Here is a 24536-nt window from a genome sequence, read left to right on the forward strand (position 1 = left end):
CTCCAATGCTTTAACGACCTCATTCATTTCTGATCTCAACTCTATAATCGGTAACACTTAAACTCACTGAAAGCAATTGTTGCTACTGGAGAGCTCAGATGCTTATTACTACTATTGGTGCTCATGTGTCAAAATGTAATACAACCACTGAGTTTTGGATTACCCTTCAGTTCGCTCAAGGTACAGGTAGGGGCATAAATTTCAATAGATCAAGGGTACTTTGTTAAGTATGTGGCCAAAGTGGACACATAGCTCTTTAATGCTACTATTGGTTTGATATTACCTTTTTTGGCAATATTAAAAAAAATTTCTAGTTGACAATCATCCTAGATTCATGCCTGGGCCTCAAGTACCTATTTACCCAATAAATAATACTTATCCTAACCATTTTCCATCATTCAATGAAAACAACACAAACCCTTAAGATCAATAGTACAACTCACACAAACCAGTGACTGAAAACACTATCCAAAATCCAAATTGTGCTAATTTTGTCTCAACTATTGAATAGCCTAAATCCTACATAGTTAATCCTACCACAGTTACTAATTTGAGCTGGTATATGGATTCAAGGGTTATTGATCATGTAACCTTTAACTTGAATTAGATTGACATCAGTTTAGATTACTCTATAAAACAACAATTACAAGTAAGAAATGGAAAGTTTCCCCCCATCACATACAAAGGTTTTACTTCTCTTACCTCTAAACTATTGAATAGATCCATTGGTCTAAAAAATATATTGTGTATTCCAAATATTACAAAAAACGTTCTCAACATTTCAAAACTCACAAGTGATAATGATGTGATTGTAGAATTTACCTCTAATTACTATTTTCTAAAGTACAAAAGTTTCAGAATTTTGCTTCTTTAAGGCAAACTTAGAAAAGGTTTGTACCAACTAAGAATCCTTATCAATTGCTCAAATTCGGGCCAACTAGAGTTTATCTCAAAATATACCAATGTCTTTTGTTACGTTGTAAGCACTGTTGATGTGTATGATGATGATGGTAGCAAAACTTTAACAAGTCAAGAGTTTAGTAGGAAATTAAAGAAATTGAGAAGTTTATTGTAATTTTCAATAATGTCAGTTTGCCTGTGTGGCACAAAAGATTCGGGCATGCTAATTCTAAAACTCTTGATGTCATTTTTCATATATTTAGTTTGAATAAAATGTAATAGCCCTAAAAAAATTACTTGTGCTGATTACCATTTTGGGAAATTACATCAAAATCACTTTGCTGTGTTAGATTCTAAAACCTTTACTCCTTTAGAACCTTTACACACTGATGTGTGGGGTTCCGCCCCAATTATTATTGATGAAGGGTACAAATATTACATTTTATTTGTTAATGATTTTACTAGGTTTTCATAGATTTTTCCAATGAAAAACAAATCTAAAACAAAAGTCATTAAATTTCTTAGGTTAATAGAAAATCAATTTGAGTTAAAAAAATTGAAAGCTTTGTAAAGTAACTGGGAAGGAGAATATAGGAATTTTCTACCTTACCTTGAAGAACATGGCATACATTTTTGACATTTGTGTCCTCATACACAATAGAATGGCAAAGTAAAACAGAAACACAAACATATAACTTAATCAAGTCTAGCATTATTATCCCAATTTGGTATGCTAGTTTTTGGTTGTTGGTCTTTCAGTCAGTTATCTTTGTCATAAATAGGCTGCCCATACTTGTTGTCAACAATTCCAACCTATATAAAGCTCTATTTAAGCTAAAACTAGACTATTCCCTCTTAAGAGTGTTTGGGGGTGCTTGTTTTCCCTACCTGAGGTCATATAACACACATAAATTTAACTTTACACCTAAATGTATGTTTTTGCAAGGTACAACTTGATCCATAAAGGTTACAAGTGTTTAAACCAAAATGGCAGAATATATATCTATGTTAGTGTCAAATTTGATTAATCAAAAGTTCTTTTCAAAACTAATTCTATGTTTCTCAAATTTGAAGTCAGGCACACACCAGAAAAATCATTTTGCAATAGTCTGTTTTTACCAATAGAAAGGATAGACACAAAAGTTAGGACTAACACACCTGAGGAAGTACATCTGGAACCCAATCGATCATTTCACAAAACTAATGATACTGAGATACATCCGCACACCACCTCTCATTTGAATCAGCAGAAGTTGGATACACAGTCTACCACAAAAATAATAAACCATATTAGTCACATACCTACCCTAAAAATTTTAGTTGAGTCAGCCAATATAGAACAATTAAATTACAAACAAACCTTTTTTGAATAGCCCAACTAGATTACACAACTTGAAAATGGCATAACTGATACTTCTCAAACCCTTTCATATCAATTAGAGTTACCTCAAACCATTGAGACAGGGAACACCTCTCTATTGTCCAACTTGAGATTGCTCTACCCAGTGAAAATATGAATAATGCCAAGACAGAAACAAACAACACTCTTAAACCCAAACAAAAGTTGAACTTTCAACCTATTCACCCCATGATCACTAGATCAAAAACATGGTCTTTACCCTTTCGTAAACATCTTCTTATAACCAATCTTAAACCCAAATACAACGAATAGCTTATAGCTTCTGAGGCCTTAAATAATCCAAGTTGATTTTCAGCCATGAAAGAGGAATATAGTGCATTGGTGAATAACCTAAACTAGACCTTAGTTGCTCTATAACCTAAAATGCACAATATTGGTCACAAATGGATCTATGAGGTAAAACTCAATGTTGATGTATCCCTATAGAAACGAAAAGCTAGGTTGGTTGCCAATGGGTTCCCAAACATTGACTATTTGGGAATTTTTAGCCTTATAATAAAGACAACCATTGTTAGAGTTATCATCACCCTAACTGTTTCCTTCAATTGGAAAATTCAACTTCTTTTTTGAATAAGAACTAAAAGAAGATGTTTACATGACTCAACCCTAAGGGTTTGTTGATCCAATTAAACCTGATTATGTATGCAAATTATCAAAGGCTTTATATGGCTTAAAACAGACTCCTATTACCTGGTATAAGAAGCTAAAAAAGACCCTCTTAGACAAGGGGTTTTGTTATGCAACTACAGATTCCTTTGTTTTTTTGTTGTAAAAAATGATAATTTGATTGTCTACATTTTAGTTTATGTAGATGACATGCTTCTAGCTAGTATTGATATAGGGTACATTCAAAATCTGATTGATGAATTGAATATCCAATTTGCTTTGAAAGATCATAAGGGAACTAAATTATTTCTTGGGTTATAAGTTGATAGGTCAGACAAGGGTCTATTGCTATGTCACCCAAGTTGTTTCTTTCAATTGGAAAATTCAACAAGGAGACATAAATAATGCTTTTTTGAATAAGAACTAAAAGAACATGTTTACATGACTCAACCCGAAGGGTTTGTTGATTGAATTAAACCTGATTATGCATGCAAATTATCAAAGGTTTTATATGGCTTACAATAGGCTCCTAGAGCCTAGTATGAGACGCTAAAAAAAGCCCTCTTAGACAAGGGGTTTTATAATGCAACTGTAGATTCCAGTTTACTTGTTTTAAAAAAGATCTATTGATTATCTACATCTTAGTTTATGTAGATGACATGTTTTTAGTTGGTATTAATATGGGGTACATTTAGAATCCAATTGATGAATTGAATATCTAAAATTCTTTGAAAGTCTTAAGGGAACTAAATTACTTCTTGGGGTTAATACATAATTGTTGTTGGGTCTAAATTACACTTGCAAAACAATGAACAATTTGATAACCCCACCTTATACAAGTGTACCATAGGTGCACTATAGTACTTAGTTTTGACAAGACTAGACTTAGCCTTTGTCGTGAACAATTTGAGTCAAATTTTGAAGACCCCTACTTAGCTGCATTGGCAAGCATACAAAAGAGTACTGAGGTACATCAAAGGTACATTGGACCATGGCTTGTTATTTAAACCATCTTTATTCCTACATGTTGAAGCATATATTGATGCTAGTTGGGTTAGAGATACTGGTGACAAGAGATATACTAGAGGGTATTGTGTATATTTTGGGAAAAACCTTATGTAGTGGAGCTCTAGGAAACATAAGGTAATCTCCTTATCCTTAACTGAATCTAAGTATAGGGTAATCAATCAAGTAGCAATTAAAGTTGCTTAGCTTAGAAATATGTTTGTTGAAATCAAACTCCTCTAGATAGACAAGCAATTGTAAGGTATGATAATCAAGGCATAAGAGTACTTGCTTCCAACTTAGTCTTCCATAGTAGGACAAAACACATTGAAATTGATGTGCACTTTGTTAAAGAACAGATAGCCAAAAATCTGATACATGTACAATTTGTTCCTATAGAGTTTGAAACTGCTGCTATACTCACTAAACCCTTTGTCAGCTAAAATATCTTTTAAGCTAAGGGTCAAGTTAAACATTGTCCCTAACAATGAAATAACAGCTGAAGGTAATGGTAAAATTCATGAAGAGATAAAAAAGGACAAAAAAGAATAACACTACAAAGTTGGTATTTGAAGTTCTCTTATGTCTATGTTGTCCTAGAGTTTCATTCAGGAAGGATTTTGGTTTTTTCTTAAGCAATAACAATTGTGAAGTTACAACTCAGGGAGGAATGTAATGAATCTAGAGAATTTGTCTTAGTTTTATCTCTATTTTGTTTCTTTCTTTTTCTTTTGGGAAGGATACATATCAACATTATGTTCTCGAAAACTTGAGTATTATTGATGTTGAGTGTGAGCAACAACAGCAGTTGATGTACCAGATCATGTTGATCATCACCTTGAGGGAGAATGTTAGGAATATTAGTAGATGCCCTTCCAATTGTTTCATTGTTAGGGGACTTATTTGTATTTTTAGTATTTCTCGTTGTAATAGAGTTCAAATAAAAGGTAGCCGCTAATGTATTCTATCAAGCATTAAAACATATCATCTTGAAGGAAATGATATCATATTGCTGTTACAAAATATCTTCACCAAATTGTTCAACTTGTATTAGAAGAATCAAGACTCTCCTAGTCTTTTTCTCTTCTCTCATGCTGCTAGTGTGTGTGGAGACTTTTGGTGATTCTAGATTCCTCCAAGTTCATTTAGCCATTGATTATCTTTTCATGTCGATTATTTGCTTAATGGATCAATGGTTTTGATATGTAATCTTTTTTTTTTTCTTTTGAATCTTTGATTTTTCTGCTCATTATATTATAAAATGAGGGATAATCCCATTTTGATGGGTGTAACAATACTAATGAAATGAAACATACTATTCATTTGCTCATTGAAAATACAATTTTTTTTCTCAATTTCTGTGTTTTTTTTTTAAATCTCTATTATTTCAGTTGTCTCCTTATATTGAATAACAAGCACATTGAGAAGTCTTACCTTATCCAATCTAGCCACTAGGACAAAAGTGTTGTTATAATGAACCCGAAGCATATGAGAATACCCTTTCACAACAAAACTTGCTTGTAAGTACCTTATAAACCCATTTAACTCTAATGATTTTCTCTCTAGCAGATGCATATACTAGTTCCTAGGTCGTATTCTTCTCAATAATCAAAATTTATTCTTTCATTATAGCTTGCCAACCTTTATGCTTACTAACTTCTACAAAGGAAGTTGGTTCAACCAAGACACTTCTACATCTTTGGTAAATCTCATGAAGAAACCTTACACCTTTGTGCTATCTCACCTACAATATCCGATTCTTGATAGATAGTACTTTCATTAGTTTTCCACTTCCACGTAACTTATTAATCAAACATAACACCTCTATTTACCAAAATTGTCACGTTTGAAAGTCTATTATCCTTGGCTTGATTAATATACTCAAGAATGACACATGTTTTAACCTTGTCATCAAGTTTTCTTATTTTTACATGCGATTCCTAGCTTCAATTGGAGTTATATCCTTCACAACCTTTGTTGTTAATCTATTGAGCAAAAATACTTAGGTAGTGTCATCTCTATTACTATTCTATTCTTTTTTTTTAGTAACACCATTTTGTTAAAAAGAGTAGAGCACACTATATTGATGTTAAACTCTAAACTCCGCACAAAAAAAATCAAATTCGGTAAACAAATACTCCTTGCCATTATTAGTCTCAAAATTTCCAAAAACAAGTCACATTGAGTTTAAACCATTGTTTTAAACTTCTTAAGCACTCAAAACCTTTAGCTTAAATTTCAGATTGTATATCCATGTTATCGTCATGGAATCATCAAAGAAAAGTTAAAAAAAAAAAAACTTACTTCCATTTAGTGAAGGTGTTTTTTAACACCTATAACGCAAAGTGAGCGAGAGAGGACAATCTTGTGAAGTCAGAGAAGGCCAAAAAGGATTTTGGATTTCCTAGCAGCCAACTACCATGTGAAAATTATTGCTACGATTGAGGGCAAGTACATAGTGGGCCTCTCCTCTATCTAATTAGTTGATATCTTATTTGCTGCTATGGTTCTTTAATTGTTACTATGATTTAATGAAGGCAAGTTAATCCAATAATGAGTTTGATATATAAATGATAAATGGATAAAAAGGATTATATGTCGATTCTCTGTATATGAATATGGACATTATGACTAAAAGAATGGGTGAATATTTCATGATCTATGGATTTGGGTGTAATTATAGATTAGGATATGAATAAAGTAATTAGGTGTAATACTTGCAAATACATTTAAGGTCTTTTTTGTCTTTTGGCTTCACTTGTGATTAATTGTGCTTAATTAATATAATGTATATGAAATTGTTGTTGCACGACTGTGTGGGAAGGCCACATACTTATGTTTGTGTTAGCAAGAGCAAAATAGTCTTTTTTTTTTTGTGATGCGTGTTAATTGGCTAAGTATGGTTTACATACATGTCCATGTATTTTAGCATACACACCGGTGTATGGTCAATGCATTTGAATATTGAATAAGAATTCGTTTTGCAATGATTTTAGAAATTGTCATTAATGAGTTACAATATACAAGCTTGTGTATCACATATTACAGGTAAAATAAAAAGAATCATAAATGTATTTGGTTGAGGCTTTTATTCATATTTTCCAACAAATCTAGAGAGATAGAGAGAGTTTGAATGCCTTTAGAGCTTAGAAGCACGAAAGATTGTCAAGGGAAGCCACAAAGCCACATGAAGAGCATTTGGACACTGGAAGAAAGGTAAGTATGGTGATTATTTCATTTGTTTGGATTCAAATATCCTTACTATGATCTTGCTTCAATTCGTGTTAGCATTGACTATTTAGTTCCCTTAGGTGAATAGATGTGTGGCTTGTGTTAATCACTACTTAATATTGAGATCGTTAGCATGTAATTGGCATGATGTGATGAAAGAGTAAATTCTTATATGGTTTCAGGTGTTGCCGAATGGTGTTACCTCTATTAATTTTGTTGTAATGTTATTGTTTACCAATATGTGATGATTGGGAATGAAATTTGGATGACTTCCTAGCTTTTCTATAAATTGGAATTATGAGAATTGTTTTTGGTATTTTGCTGAATTGTTGGCTTAAGGATAAATTAGGATTAAACATCAAGTGTTAGAAGTGGTTCATTGATTATAGTAGTAGGAGACAGTTTTAGGATGTTTAGAGGCTAGTTCAAAACAATTTATTGGTGATTGAATGTGACATGTTATTGGAAAATACAGATGATTGTAATTTGAAATTTTAGAAAAAGATGCTACATGTCTGTGTATGTTTGGGTGCAAATAGTTCTTATGTAGAAGGAACATGTTGGCGTGTTAATATGAGATCAAGTATACACCCGTATGGTATGGGACAGATGATTGTGTATCCTACCCCAAGTTACATGCTTGTGTGTATTAGGTGCATGCACATGTCGATTAAATTACACACCCCCTGTGTACAATTAGGAAAAAGTAGAATAAAGGTGTACGAAGATGGTGATGTTAGGGTAAAGTCATTATGTTCATATGAGATTATAAAATAGACTATTTTACCCTTATGAGAACAATTATGGGGAGACGAATGATTAGGTCTTAACTAAAGTAATATGAGATGAGTATTAGATGGATGTGCTAAATTATGTTGAAGATAACATGTAAGGTAATTTAGGTGTACTCGACTGTATGGATGACGACACAAACCCTACCTAGAGTAGTTTTAAGTCAAAAATTAGAAATGATGTATTATATTATTTTAAGCCACCGAGTTATGTGTAATGTGGTTGTGAAAGCATCAGGACTAATCTGTATGACCTTAGACCTTTGAATGATTATGCACTAGTGTAGGGGGTTCTAGCATCTGGGATGCTCATACACACACTAGTGTTGGACGTCTTAGCATTTGAGATGTTTGTGCAACATTTGGAGAGGCTTAGGGTCTTACCTATTTTATTATATGGTATCCATAACTTGAAGCCTAATCAGCATGTGTATTATGTACTCTTTATGATTGATGTCTAAGATGTCTCATGTTTTCACCAAACATTCGAGATATTGACATACATCGTTTATCACTAGTAATTCGAGATGACATTACCATTAAGGATTGGACACGAGATGTTGAGATGATTCATATGGATATCTAAGATGTTGGAAAAACATTTGTGATATCACAAAAAGATTAAGTAAAGGACACATATGTTATGGTGATTAATTGTGTTATGAATATATAATTATTGGGTGTCATGAGGTCACTTACTTATTAAGTGTGTTTCACTGACATGTTCTTTTTGTGGTTTTGTAGGTAGGATCGTGAAGTAACAGGGTAGTAACAAGAGAACCAATGAATCAACTTGAGGCAGTGCAAAAAGCTAAGGGCATTTTTGTCATTTTTTATGTTGGTCAATGTTTATGTATTTATGGGATTATTTATATTTTCTTCATGCACTGATTAAAATGATTTGATTTTTCAAACTTATGTACTTTGTTTTATGAAATAATAATAATATGCACTTTTGGGGATTATGGGATGTTAATTAAATACTATGCATTTATTTTAATACTATAAATGTGTAAGAAATGTTTTAGGCTAACACGTCTCTTCAGTTGTATATTCTAGGTAGGGGTATATACTTGAAAAGGGGTGTTACATTAGGGTGTTTAGAGACTACTTACAGTTGGTTATGTATGTATGGATTTTTATGGTTAGATTAAAAAATGTAGAACAAATAGGATATGAATTACCAGATGTTGATGCACGACCATCCTTTCAAAGTAAGGACATTTGTGCATTCTCTATTAAGATAAAGACTCCTCATGAGTCAAAGACACATTCATCATAGGGTCATAAGCATGAATGGTTGTGTCTATATGACACACACCCATTCATGGTGTTTAGAATGAACAACATAATAGAGGGGTGGATGGCCATGATTACAAGTATGGGGACTTAACAACATTAGTCAAATGTGAGGTTGTCATTAGTCACAAGTTCAGATGCATACCTATCACTCACAAGGGTAATGCCCATACACATGTCAAAGGTGAAACACAAGGATCAAGGGCTAGTGATACGAACCTTGACAATTTGATGCAAGACCCAACACTCAAGAAATATTTTCCCAGGATTGAATTGGTTTCATCACGTAATTAAACCTTGACTCGAATCGATATGGAATCGAACGAACTTTGGTATTGAGAATGGTGAACGCCACAAGACAAGCTTGATAAGTTCAAAGATTGTAAACTCAATAGTAAGCAATCTATTTGTGAAAAATCGGCCAAAAAGTTTTTTTTCATCATGACAATGTTTTGTTTTTATAGTATAATGCCAACTTAACCCTAAACTACCCATGACCCAATGGACTTCCAAACTTCCCAAAGCCCATTATCTAAGTAACTACCTAAAGCACTAATTAAATTAAAAGAAAATATGTCACTTGGGCTCAATAAAGTCTAGTCCGATCACAAACAAGATCGAAATCATAAAACTGAAAATCCTAAATTTGGGTAAACAAAAACCTGTGAAATACAGACTAAAACAATGTTATTTGGGCCTCCAAATTGGATGCAGTTAGCAAAGCTAGTTGTGCTTATAGAGCTCAAAACGAGTTTCGTGTTGATATATTATAGGCCCCGTAACTCCTCCCGGATCAAAAGTTATGACCGTTCAAAGTCTGTTCGCTCCTTTAAGCATCCAATCATCCTTGAGTGAGCTGATCTTAGTCTTCAAGCCCTCCACGAGTCCAACTAAGGCTTGTTGCATCTTCTTAGCTCTACTCCTCGTAATTGGCCTAACCGGAATATGTAACGGATCCCTTGGTGGCTCGATGTGCCTATGATGCCTCTATCAACTAGGCACGCCTATTTAGATAGAGTAAAAAAACTATTTTACCTTTATGTTATGTGCTAAAAAGGGGATAAGAATAGAGAGGCTTTAATGAAGGCAAATTAAGATAGTTAGTTATAAATTAATTATACCCAATTGTGTGGACAACAACTTAGACCCTAATTGGAGTGGATCCAAATCGAAAATAGAAAAATTTGAGAAAAATAATGCACATCAAGATAACCACCAACACTGTACGAAAGTAGCATTAGATGTGAAAGTAATAAGACTAAGAAATAGATAGATACCCATGAGATGCATCATGCACTAAGTGCCAAAATGCATTAGCCACTTTTTTCAATTCAATTTAGGTGTGTATGATTAGAGAGAGTGACATTAGCTAGTTTTCTCATATGGTCGACAAGATGGATCATGTACGCGTTTGTGATAAAGCCATCCTAGGATGGTAATCAAGTTAGCAGTTTCGTAGCAATATGTACGTGATAAAGAAAAGATTACGATCAATTTGCTTGTGTGACTAAGGTATCAGTGTTAGTAGCCTGAAGTCCGATCGACAATGTGTGAGTTGCACTTAAATATTAGACATTTAGGACGTTGATTACTTTCATGAAGACATCAAATATATTGGGTTCATCTTAGATCTTAGTCTTTCAGGATGACATCACCAATGTATATAGGGCATGAGATTGTCGAGATAAGGTGGATCGACATAAAAGGATACCAAAAAACATCCAGTAGTAACCACATTATGAGATAGAGATGAAATACTAAACTTATGAGACACTTTGAACAATGTTTCTAAGGGTCAATTACTTACTAAGTGATTTTTACTTATATGTTCCTTTTTATGGATTTATGGGTAAAAGAGGTGAATAATCACGCATGCGGGGAGCCAACAATGCTACTCAAGAGGTTGCATGAGGTTGAAGGGCAATTTAGTCATTTCTAGATTTAATATTGAGTTTATGTATTTATGTATATATTTAAAGACATTTTATGTATTAATGCATTGGTTTGTTTGACATCGAATTTTAGAAACTTATGATGATGTTTGGATGATGGTTATTAATTAATTAATGAGGTTATTCAATTTAAACAAGTTGCACCTTTTTGCATGCATCTAATGTAAGAGTTTTATATCATGTTTAATTCTATTACATGTTAGTAGAAGTTTAAGTTAGACATATCTTTTTGCGTCTATGTTTTATCTAGGGGTATATATCTAGAGATACATATTATAGTTTTCATAGGCCACAAATATTTGAGTGATCCAATTGCAGTCTTTCTTTTGCTCTCCAATTTGTGGAAATTGGAAATGGTTGCCTGTGTTGTTCTCAACTGGTAACTCTCACTAACACTATCACGAACTTCAACAGTGGTTAGACCATTCACATAGTTCTCCTTTTAAGTTAATTCAACAAAGGTAAGATTATAATGACCCAACCATTATTTCAAATTAATTATCCATCCTCATGCCTAATGCTCAAAGCCTATGACTATACTTAGTTCCAATAAAATAAAATTACTAGTTTATTACATTTTTCGCTAAAGGGAAAAATCATTTCTTAAAAATATTATTTATTTATTAATTTACTTAAATACCAAATCCAACATTTTTGGAGCAGGGTAGAGTGTGATATTTAACAAAAGAAGCATTTTCCTGAAAGCAGTATGGAAATTGAAGAGCATAAAGAAAAAAGCAATACTTGTTGGAAACGCATGCAAGTTCAAGCTGTTTAAATGAGGACGTTCACTTTTTCACATTTTGCACAAAGAAAATTGTGGACTTAATAATATTAATGACTAAAAGTAGTCAATTATTAAACAATCAACCGATGGTTGCAAAGACTTCAAGTCAACTTTGATAGTGCATGGATTGATGGGTTGGATTCCGGCCAACCAAGTTGGGTACAAGTTTGGGTTTGTTCGAACTCGACTTAACTTAGAAGAGTTGAGTTTGATGGCTTTTAACAGAATTAAAATCAAACTCGTGTTTGAGTAGTTAGAGAAAAAAAGCAATACTTGTTGGAAACGCATGCAAGTTCAAGCTGTTTAAATGAGGACGTTCACTTTTTCACATTTTGCACAAAGAAAATTGTGGACTTAATAATATTAATGACTGAAAGTAGTCAATTATTAAACAATCAACGATAATTGCAAAGACTTCAAGTCAACTTTGATAGTGCATGGCTGCATGGTTGGATTCCGACCAACCAAGTTGGGTACAAGTTTGGGTTTGTTTGAACTTGACTTAACTTAGAAGAGTCGAGTTTGATGGCTTTTAACAGAACTAAAATCAAACTCGTGCTGGAGTAGTTAGCTAAGCTTGAGTTAGACACAAAGTACTATAACTTAAAAAAATTTTAAATTTAAAAAACTATGTTTTCTAATAAAAGAAAACACAAAAAAAAAAAAAAATTTTATACGATGATAAAAGAAGAAAAATCAACTTATTTATAAGTGGAGAATTCAGATATTAGAATCAATCTCACACATGTTTGAAATTGTATAGAGGCTTAAATTTTTATTTATAGTATGTGAAAGAAATTGTTAAAATATATTTTTTCAATGTGAGACTTTGACGCTTGTAGTATTCAATTTAACAATTATGTTGACCATAAAAATAAATAGAAAAAACTTCACATGTAGCATGAAAATATTGGCTTAAATATGAAGAAATTTTCATAAGAAAATTTTATTTATGATGAATCAAGAAATAATAAGAGAAAGTTTGGAATTAATATTGACATTAATTAATCAATATATATGTGTTTTAAATTATTGTAACTCATATCTTTAATTGGAAGCATATGATCAGAGAAGTTCTAAAGTTCTATGTTATATTATAAAACAATAAAATTATGTATACCTATTTTGAGTATACAATAAAATCAAGTGATTTGATGATTTTAAATTAAAAATAAAGTAATACCCAATCAGATGATGACATGTATATATTCATTAATATACTCAAAATAGGTAAATATAATATTGCACATTACAAAATTATTTACCAAATCACAAAAGCTACAAGTAATTGCAAGTCAATGGTTTAGCTTTAAATTTACAGCCAATTGCCTCCAAGCATCTTCATGAAAATATGTAGTGGTGGATTCAAGTTAAACTGCTCTAACTCAAACAAGTTAAATGCGAGTTAAAATTTTAACTTGATAGTTTGATTCGAGTTTGGGAGTTTCACTATATAAAAATTAGCATTAATAAGAGAAAAATAATAAGCGAATAAATATTCAGTTGTTATAAGTATTATTTTTATGACTGTGTGATTAATTATTTTTACTCATATTAAAACTAAATATGATTTATGATTTTAAGAGAGAGAAAATTGGTTGTTAATTAAAAGTATACAACATATCATTAAAAAGTTTTAATGACAGAAAAAATTTTATTATTGTCTTTTGATATAATTTCTCTGGTTAAAATTAAGTATTAACAACATAAATAAAAACATTTTTTCCTTTGTTGAAGTCTATTTTTTTTTGTAGTGTTTGTCAAAGACATTTAATCAAAAAAAATTTTGATAATTTGTTTTTCGATTTCTTTTTTGACATTATGGTTTCTCATTCAAGTTAACTCAAATTTGAGTTTATTGTTTCAAACTCATATTGAGCTCAAACTAATATTTTGGGCGCAGCTTGACTGAATCCACCCCTTACAAGAGGTAAGAAAGTGGAAAGAAATCAAAGAAAAGTGCTCTTCTTGTTTGAAACGCAAGTTCAAGCTACAGATCTTCACATTTTAAAGGAAGAAATCACCCTTTCGGTTTTAGTCTGGTAGGTTTTAGTCATGCCATTTTGAATACTTAGAAACTCTCTTTGGTTTTAATTAGGGTTATTCAAAACCACTGACTAAAACTAAATTAAAAAATTAAGTTAAACTTTATTTATTTAATTGGTTATTAGTTTGGATAGTTTTTGAGCTGTATATATTTCCTAAAGACTAGTTCCGATCCATTTGATTTTTTAAGGTCATGAAATTTTAACATTATTATTAATTGTAGGAATTTTTATCCTTCCATTTTTCAGTTATGGATTTTACAAAGTTGGATTAGTCTGAGGGGGGAATTTTCAAGTCTTTGAAATGGCCAGATCTAGAATTAATTTGCTGAAACCCAAGGGATCGACAATACATATATATATATATAAATTTATTTGTATAATTTAATATAATAATATATAATTAATTGATATGATTGTAAGTTGGTTTGTTATACTTTTTGGACTATCTAATCTTACCCTGACGTCAGAGCATTGAAAGAACATTGAATCGTCAAATTATAATGAACATCCATTAAGAAAAATTATGATGCAATAGTTAAAAAAAAGAGAAAATAGAAATAAATACTGATATTAATGGTTTTTAGGCGATTGCTTAGTAAAAACAAATTTCCCGATATGTTATATCAAAAGAATTTTTCTATAATAAGAAAGAATTCTCTTGTAGTATTATCGACACGGATATATAAAAATATTCACATCATGAGTAATATTATATATATATATTTTTATACATAATTTAAGTATATAAATATATTGGATCCGGGTCCACCCATGACGGGTCGACCCGACCCGATTTAATTAACTGCCAAAGGGCAATTATTAACGGTTATTGACAGTTATTATTGACAGTTGGACTTTTATATAAAGTCCTAACTGCCTCCCAAAAAATGTGATGAAGTGGTGATGTGAGGAGAGAACACCATTTTACAGAGAACTCTTCTCTCTTGCCAAAACCAATACAAACAGTAAATTAGTCTCTTAAATGGAAATCAGTACGTTGGTAAATAGCGTCGTGGAAATAGACTAACATCAACACCTCATGTAGAATTCGAAGACGCTTCATCGAACACATAAATGGGTAAGCAAATTCTATTTACAGATTTCATAGAATTCGGATCCTGACATGTTTAATTGTTTCTAACATTGGTATCAGAGCCTAGGATACATATTTGTTATGTTTTCTGTGAATGGTATTGCGTATACTATGTCAATTAGAATCTTTATATGGAAGTTTGTTTAAAATTTCGTTTTTAGGGACGAATTTAATTCAGGCAAAATTGCATGAAATTGGTGTTGGAAAACATGTTGGATGAATGCTAGGAATGATATTACATATTTTAAATTGAAAAACGACTCGAATTAATGCCGGAATCGATCAAAATAGACCCAAATCCGAGACCCAAGGCGTGTTTTTCTTCCTCGTTGTTTAGATGGATTTCGACGCCATCTGCGCCGAAACGTGGAACGATTAGACTCCTCGTATACTGGGCTACAAAAGCCCTATGGTCTTGTCGTCGAAAAATAGTCAAAAAATGGCAAATTAGACGGACAGCAAGATTAGGGTTCATCGCATGATTTCGGGTCAAAATCGGGTTGGGAAAACCCGATTACCCGAACTGGTGGTCAATAGGTTGGTCAAGACCCAAACCGGTCAACAGGTTAACTCGTTTAGTCAATCGGGTCACCTAACCCGGATCATGACCTATGGATAACCCGGTCAACTGTTGATAAGTCAACGGTCAAATAGTTGACCAATCAACGGTCAACATTTGATCGCGTGTGGTGACCATTTCTGGCGCGTGGAGGCACGTACGAGAACGTGGAGGAACGTGACAGTGCGTTTGGTCATCTCTAGCGCGTGAGGGCGCGTGCAAACACTTATACGGCTCGTGGTAGCGCGTGCGGTGTTTACTTGGCATGTGAAGGAGCTTATGAGCTTATTTCCGCGCATAAACACCTATTTTCAGTGTGCATTGGCACTTGAAACTTGTTTTCTAGTCCTTGGAAGTTGTGTAATACTTGGATTGATATATGAGATGTGTTCCATGGGTCTTACGGCGTATAATGATATGTAATATCTTATTCCGACTCTCAAAAACATATAATGGTGTTTTGGGATACGTGTTTCTACTTCATGCAAGTTTGTTGATTAGGGACCATCACGTTGCATGTCAAAACTATCAATATCCTATTGAATTCTCTTAATTGGGAAAGAGAAAATATCCATGTGTAAATATGATCCCCGTAATCAATGATCTTATTCGGGACAAGAATTTGAAACCTTTTTGGGACTAAGTGGATTCATTACAGCTTGCTATAGAGTGACGCTTAGTAATGTACAATAGAATATTCATTATTTTATCGTTATTCCCAAAACTAACATAATGCGAGGTATTTGACCTAACGCAAATGTAATAGAGACTTTATCATGGATAAAGTGTCTCAAAGAACGATACGGGTTGATGAAATGGTCTTAGTCAAAATAGATGATGCATTCATTGTATCATATATATATTTGTTAAGTGTGGGAATTCTGAGATTGGTAGAATTTAATGAAATTCTCATCCAGAATTAATATTGGCGCAATTAGATTAAAGTTTAAAATGTCATAGGAGATGATTGGGAACATAGTGAACTTTCGATTCTGTGCCTTATGTGAGATATTTTAAAATTTTAATGCGTAATTGATGTGTATTTGATTGCATTGATAGCGTTGTGTCAGATAGATGTCTTTGTGATCTAGTTAACCATAACATTTTAGAAAATGATGGCTGATTTGAATGAGAATGATACTGAATAGAGAGAATTAAACCATGTGGCATTTGAAATGTACAATATCCTAGATGAGCAAAAGGCTTTAGAGGCTGTAAATCAGGTTAAGATTTAGTTGTGGCTGACTAAGGGATAGAAACCTAATCAGTGCCTTACACAAACGTGATGTGGACGCGCATCACACATGTAAGAAGCAAGATCCACTTCGTGTGATATTTTGATTAGTTTCATGATTATCGATCTGGTATATAAGTACCATGAAAGTTCAACTGTATATGCCATAAGTTTGGTTTTAGTTGAAAAGTTTGGAGGAATTGTGGTCACCAACTAAAGACAGTTGATTTTTGAATTTGATTGAATGTCAAATCTGATTATGAAACTAAAGTCAGCTACGCGTAACCTGATACATGAACAAGAGGTTCATTTAGAAAAACGATTTCTTCTCTATAGTGGGAGTGTATAAAGGTACATATGACCCACAATGAAAAAAAAAGACTTTTGTTAATTATTCTAGCCACATAAAATTGGAGTATAAGCGCACATGAGGTAGTTGAATTTAATACTCATGCATACGTTGCAGAATCAACTTTTAAAAGTGAGTGGCTCAAGTCCTAATATAAGAAGGAGATCGTTTAATGCTCAAAGAATAAGAACAAGGAATTAAAATGAGAAGAGTGGCAAAAGTACTAGAAGAAGAGACGAAAACAAGATGAGTAGTTGCAATAGAAGCAACAAGAATTATATCGCCTGTGAATGAACAGAGATGAAAATGATAGTCTTGTTTAAAATCAAGTGATGAAACTTTGATTTTCTAGTACTATGATATTAACTGAGTATTATCCTACGTGGATTATGGACTCTATAGCCACCGACCAAGTAGTTCATGATAGAAGATCTTTAGTAGATTTCTATTGAATTCTGAATAAAATGGATTGGATATATGTGGGCAACAACACAAGGGTTGTAGTAAGAGGAATAGACTCGAGCAAATGAGTTTTGCAGATGTTCGAATCCTATACCTACACAAAATCCAGTATGTTTCTAATATTCAGTAAATCTTGGTCAAAGTACTTGTTCTTCTTAAACTAGGATATAATTTGAATTTCTCTGGGTGTTTTATTGAAATGCGATAGAATTGATTTCTACAGATTTGGTTTGTTGGTTGAATGGTTATATGGTGTTTGTCACCTTACATTTTTTATGATGTTAAGTTTTTCATTATTTGCTTCTCCTATGTGTATGGATATGAATGCAAATATATGATATGTTACATTTGGGCATGTAAGCCAAGATGGGTTGATTAAATTGGCTTACGAAAGTTTATTAGGAACTTTCACATATATAGAATTGTCCATATGTAAGCATTGCTTAGTTAGAAAAACTTCTAGAAAACCATTTGACAAAACTATATGAGTTTAACTTCCTTTGCAATCTATATACTTAGGTATATATATTTTCCTATGAATGTATCTCATTTTTCATTACTAATGTTGATAACAATGCTTGATTTGGTCTTGTCTACTTGATCTCCCATAAGTCAAAAGCAGCAGACTGCTTTAGAGACTATATATAATTGAGGTTTAGAATCAATTAAAAAAAAAAATTGATAAGAGTTTTATGAACTCATCGAGATCTTGAGCATTTGTTCCAACAGTTCAAGGAATTGAGTAATGAAATAAATAGTATGATAAATAGTAATTCCAAAACTTCGCAACAACCGGTGTAGCGAAGAAGAGTAATTGAACTCTATTGGAAATGGTTAAATCAGTGAAAGCGCAAGCAAAACTCAAGTCACTTTGTGATGATATGATATTTATTATTGCTTGAGAACTTAATCGATTGCCTACTAATTCAGTTGCTTCCACTCCCTATAAGTTATGGTCAGATAGAAAATCTGAGATAATTGATTGCAACCTCAGTGGTTAGCAATATCAATCCATAATTTTTCCCATAAGTAAGAGTAATTGAGACTGAGAAGAAATGAATGTATCTTTATCAGATACATTGAGCACTCTAAAGGATATGTGTTCATTAGGGAGGATTTCGTTGGAAGATTAATTGAACTTGTATTAGAGATATTACATTCATAGAAGATATTTTTCTTAATAAGGATGACATTGATAAAAGGTTTCATTTGAATGAGATGAGAAATTAATGATGATGGGTATATCTTAGCGACCATTGGTTGAGTCCTAAGATATAAGACCTATACTTGTTCTAGTTAGTGGGAGCAAATGCAATTGAGCTCCAACCTATTTTAGATAGTGAGAGTAATGATCTTTAATTGTTTGCTTCATTCATCTCACCCTAGTGGGAGCATTGAGATTAAGCTTTAATCTATTTCGAATAGTGAGAGCATTAATTCTCAATTGCATTGGAGGGGACGTCCAAAAAGGTATTCAAGTGACGTTTTTTAAAGTGAAAACAAGGTTTTCATAACCACTCCCCAAGATGATAAAGAACCTAAAATAAATGTCTCATCTTTTGATAAGAAAAATTTGAAATGCATTGGAAGAAGAGATAGAATACTAAGAGAACAAACCAATTTGAAATGCATTGAAATGCATTGGAATGAATGAGTTTCCTGAATTAGTCGTAAAATGGATGGCTCAATAAATATATATAATTTCGCTTAATAGCGAAAAACTATACCCAATGAGAAGGTATAGATTGTGTAGAAGGATATTTTCGTCATTTATAATGTTTACTTCAATGTATTTGATTCTAGCTATAATAACACATTTAAATTTAGAATTACACCAGATGAATGTCAAGACAATTTTTCTTAGTGGAAAACTTGACAAAGAAATCTGCATGAAATGAGATATAGATCTTATTGTTATAGGTCGAAAGCGCAAAGTGTGCGAGCTTCAAAGACATTATATGACCTCAAATTGTCATCTAGATACTGGTACTTGAACTTTGAAATGATTAATCAAGACCATCATGTCTATATGACAAAGTCTGATGACAAATTTGTAATTCTATCAATGTGTGTGATGATGTATAAATAGCTAGAAATGATTTGAAGTAAGTGATAATCATCAAAGGATGGTTGTCCATATCTTTGACTTGCAGGATGTGGGAAAACATAATACATATTGTGAATTCATATAAGAATTGTTCAAAGAAACTTTTGACTCTGTCATAAGAGTGTAATATTCAAAAGGTTCTAGAACAATCCAATATGATATATTGTGAACCCGTTGATATTCCTGTGTCAAATGACGAATTATTGAGCCAAAAGAGATATGTCCCAAAACTTAAGATAGAAGCAGAGAAATGTCAAAGGTTACCTATTCAGATGCCATCAAATGTATTATGTATGTTATAATGCATACATGCCCACATATTTATTTTGTTATTGGGTTGGTTAGTCGATATAAGTAAATGTTGAAAAGAGCACTGAAAGGCTGTATGTAGAATTGTTGATATTTTTAAGGCTCTGTGGATGATTGATTATGTGATTAAGGATCAAACTTGCGTTTGATTGGCCATTGAGATGCCAGTTGGGGAAGTGTTTTTAAACCAACGCAAATTAGATTACGACTAAGTTTTCTTACTCCAAAAGGACCCATATCTTGGAGCAATAAGAAACAGAGATGCGTAGCCGTATCCACATTGGAAGCCTAGTATATAGCCTATTCAGTAAATATGCAAGAAATTGTTTGGTTAAGAAGATTCTTTGTGAATCTGAGTAAACAGGACAATATTGTTAGAGCAATGGTTGTCTGTTGAAATGAAAGATCTTAATTTTTTATAAGATAACCAAACGTATTGACACTAGACACAACGTAATAAGAGACTCAATTTCCAAGAGGGAAATGAATGTACAATATAATTCTACGCATTGTATAGTCACTGATCCTTTGACTGAGATTCTTCCAAGAAAAGTATATCTTGCACATGCTAAATTTCTTGGATTGCGTAGACAATGATTGATGAGTGTTGAGCTTATATATTGTACTAATGACACAACGTCGAAAACCATGAATTTAAGTTCATTTTATGTTTTGAACTTATGTCCCGAAATTCTTCGGTTTTCACTGCATACACATCATTTTTAGCTCAACAAGATTGTAATGTCACACAAGTTAGAGATTGGCTCACTCACACGAGCAATCGCCTTTGGCGTTAAGAGAGCGAGCAAAGATGAGACATTATTCTTGAGAATTGTGATGCTAAGAGAACATACCAATGAGCGACAAATTTCTCAAGAAAAGATTTATTGAAATAAAAATGTCGCCTTGATGATTGATCAAGATGAGGTCATGAATAGATATATTTGAAAATGACCGATTTGGATTCCCTACGTCCAAATAACTTGTGAATGCCAGATGTGAGTTCTTAATATAAATAAATATCTGCAAGTGTGAAGATGATTAAGAACTCAGGTTAGGCGCTTGGGGTAGCGACTGAATTAAGATCTGTACAGTGTTGTGAATGACATTTGAGAAAATACACATTGTAGCACATGATTCATACCATGTGTGCATAAGTAAGACGATCAATTAAAGTAGTGGAAGGATGAATCCCTGCTCCTTCACTGTGTGAGACTTTATGAGGATTAACTCATGTTGGTATCCTTTGACTCTTTACTGTTGTTCGACATTTACTCTTAGTGTTGCTATCGTAGCTTGGAACCTATGGCCACGCATGATTCGATCTATGGAACATGACTAGAAAAGCAGCTAAATTTAAATTGAGAATTTCGAGTAGAAGAGGAAGACTTATATATATTACGTGTGTCCATTGGCTAGCCGATCATGTCACTCATATGAAGATTAGACTTGATCATGGATACATGGGAAAATAACACAATGAAAAATGAGGGATTAAAGGGAGTTGGTGTTATCGAGTAAGTCTGGGGTGCTGCGAGTCTAACGCTTTATTTTTGTTTTATTCGGGTTGAAGCGGCTATGCTATTCCTAACAGATGCATAGTATTTAGCTCTCAAATGCAGGTTGCTCGGGAGGTCGCACGACACATTTGCAAGTATGAAACGTACTGCTATATGAGATTTCTGTGGTTAAGCATTTGGTTCGGGTCTTCCATCATATATGAGTGAGAGATATTGGATCTGGGTCCACCCATGACGGGTCGACCCGACTCGATTTAATTAACTGCCAAAAGGCAGTTATTAACGGTTATTGGCGGTTATTATTGGCAGTTGGACTTTTATATAAAGTCCTAAATGCCTCCCAAAAAATGTGATGAAGTGGTGATGTGAGGAGAGAACACTATTTTACAGAGAACTCTTCTCTCTTGCCAAAACCAATACGCACAGCAAATTAGTCTCCCAAATGGAAATCAGTACGTTGGTAAATGGCGTCGTGGAAACAGACTAACGTCAACACCTCGTGTAGAATTCGAAGACGCTTCATCGAACACATAAATGGGTACGCAAATTCTATTTACAGATTTCACATAATTCGGATCCTGGCATGTTTAATTGTTTCTAACATAAATAATATGTCATCATATGATTAAGTATTACTTTATCTTTAATTCAAAATTATCTAATCATATAATCTGTTATCATTTATGTACTCAAATTATGTATAAAAATATATACGCATAATTTTATTGCTTATTATATTCTTATTAGAGCTTCATAATGTAATTTGTATTCTTTCTTCTTTGTTTTTTTTTTTTTTATAAAAATAAATCACAATATCTCAATAAATGCTGTACCAAAATTGTTCCTATAACTTGCAATCATATTAATGTTGATAGCATTCGATATAGGATTTGTTGTAAGGCAGATTTTTTCCTTCTTATGTTACAAGAACTGAAAATGTTTGAAGATGAAAGATGGAAGGTTGAGAAGATGACACATCTTTTATGTAATCTACAAACATATTTTTTTGAGAGAAAATACTTGCTAAAGAAAGTTTTTTTTTTTGGAGGAGCCTGGGTTAAACAATTTGTGTAGAATTGTTATAAACAAAAAAAAAGGAGACTGAGTTTTAAGCTTTCTTAATCACAAAGGACTCGAATCTCTTTATATATTCGTTCTTCAATTTTTTAGGTTTTGTATAATCTTCTTTATTTTTTATTGTACTTTTTGGTAATAAAGTTATTATGTAATTTTTTTTTTCACCAGCAGGATCAATTATGAGTGGTTAAAGTTATTTATCATTTACTAAAATATCAAATCCGTCATCATGGAGCAAGAAACTTTTTTCGGAGTGTAATATTTAACGAAAGAAAAGAGCAAATTCCTGGAAACAGGTGGAAAAAGAGAAGAAATTATAGAAACGCGCAATACTTGTTGGAAACGCCAAGTTCAATCTATGTAATTGAGGACTTTCACTTTTTCACACTTGGCACGAAGAAAATTGTGGACTTTAATTATATTTATAATTAAAAGAAGTCAGTCATTAAACAATAGATTGATGCTTGCAAAGACTTCCTAGTCTTCTGCTTCATCCATAAATAGAAGAGAAGCTTTCCAATTTGTTCTACAAGCATAATTCAAAACCAAGTTTTTGTTCTCAAGAACCCTGGAAATGGCGACTCAGATGCAAATATTTATGATTCTTGGCATGATACTATGCCTCACTTCAGTAGCTCATGCCGCTCAAGGAAATGCAGTCTACTATAAACCCCCTTACACCCGTAAGTATACAAGAAAATTTATGTTTTAATTAATATATATATATATATATATATATATATATATATATATATATATATATATATATATATCTTCCGGTGTTATCAGTGTTGTAAGATTATTTTGTATTAATAGTTTATGATCATTTTTGACAGCGTCAGCGTGCTATCAGAACCAGGACCATGGAAGTATGGTTACAGGAGTAAGCGATGCCCTATGGCAAGGCGGAGCCGCCTGTGGAAGAAAGTACACCGTGCGATGCATCGGAGCGGCGAATACAGCACCGCACCCTTGTCATGATGGAAAAAGTGTTGAAGTAACAGTCGTTGATTATTGCCGAGAAAAATGCAATGGAGTTCTTAATCTTTCCCAGGATGCTTTCGCTGTCATTGCTGATCTTGATGCTGGCAAAGTTAAAGTTGAATACAACCAGTAAGTTTAACTGATTTCTTACTTGTACAATTGTTAGTGATAGAAATCACAAAAGGAACAGTCTCTTCATATCTCTCTCTTTTTTTTTTTTTTTTTTTTGTATTATTATGGTTTCTTTTTAATTGAATCTTCCGTTGTTGCGTTGTTATTTGCAGGGCTTGAATTGAAGCTTTTAAAGTTAAAGGGGTTCTCATCCCTGTTGGGAAGAAGAAGATACATTAAAAAATAAGCAGAAAATTATGAAATAACCAGTTGTATCTTTTGCAAATAATAATATATATAAATATGTAAGCTTAATGGAGCTGTATCTGAAAATAAAATGGTGATCGAGCCGAATTATTCGAGATATGTTTAAATATTTTATATCGAAATTTAGTGATTTGAAGAAACTTTTTAGTAAACAAAACAAAATAAAGGCCTCTTAACAAAATGGGATCCAGGGAACCGACTGTAGCCAGCTGGCCATCCCGCCTCTACCCTTAATAAAGGACAAAAGACTTATTCCCTAAACTCCCATTCCCAATATATATATATATAAATTTATTTGTGTTATATATGGTGGGTTTTCCACCACCTAGGCAAGTTGACAAATTATGTGTGAATGTAAGAATATAAACATGCATTAAAGTCAAGAATGGGGGCAGTAGGCTTTCTATATAAAGACCCTCTCCTCT

At 32.7% G+C, this 24536-nt stretch overlaps 1 protein-coding gene and 1 long non-coding RNA gene across 2 annotated transcripts in view; both read left to right on the forward strand.

Moving 5' to 3' along the window:
- The window catches only part of LOC123201058, a 32515-nt gene extending 23577 nt beyond the window's left edge, over nt 1–8938 (forward strand). Inside the window, exon 3 of the long non-coding RNA XR_006498708.1 lies at nt 8698–8938. This is a non-coding gene — a long non-coding RNA (uncharacterized LOC123201058). The remainder of the gene's footprint in view (nt 1–8697) is intronic.
- Nucleotides 8939–23191: 14253 nt separating this feature from the next.
- On the forward strand, nt 23192–24210 carry LOC123200371 (EG45-like domain containing protein 2). Its single transcript, XM_044615540.1, has 3 exons — nt 23192–23432; nt 23586–23862; nt 24018–24210. The coding sequence occupies exons 1-3, from the start codon at nt 23324–23326 to the stop codon at nt 24022–24024; spliced, it is 393 nt and encodes a 130-aa protein (XP_044471475.1). The 5' UTR covers nt 23192–23323; the 3' UTR covers nt 24025–24210.
- Nucleotides 24211–24536: the final 326 nt, after the last annotated feature.

This window comes from Mangifera indica, chromosome 17 (genome assembly GCF_011075055.1).
Source record: "Mangifera indica cultivar Alphonso chromosome 17, CATAS_Mindica_2.1, whole genome shotgun sequence".
In the NCBI taxonomy this organism is placed as follows: domain Eukaryota; kingdom Viridiplantae; phylum Streptophyta; class Magnoliopsida; order Sapindales; family Anacardiaceae; genus Mangifera; species Mangifera indica.

Bases quoted from the DNA above. Each gene is read 5' to 3' on its own strand.
- LOC123200371 (XM_044615540.1), top strand. From the start codon at position 23,324: ATGGCGACTCAGATGCAAATATTTATGATTCTTGGCATGATACTATGC. The intron at 23,433-23,585 runs GTAAGTATACAA...CATTTTTGACAG, and splicing joins CTATAAACCCCCTTACACCC to CGTCAGCGTGCTATCAGAAC.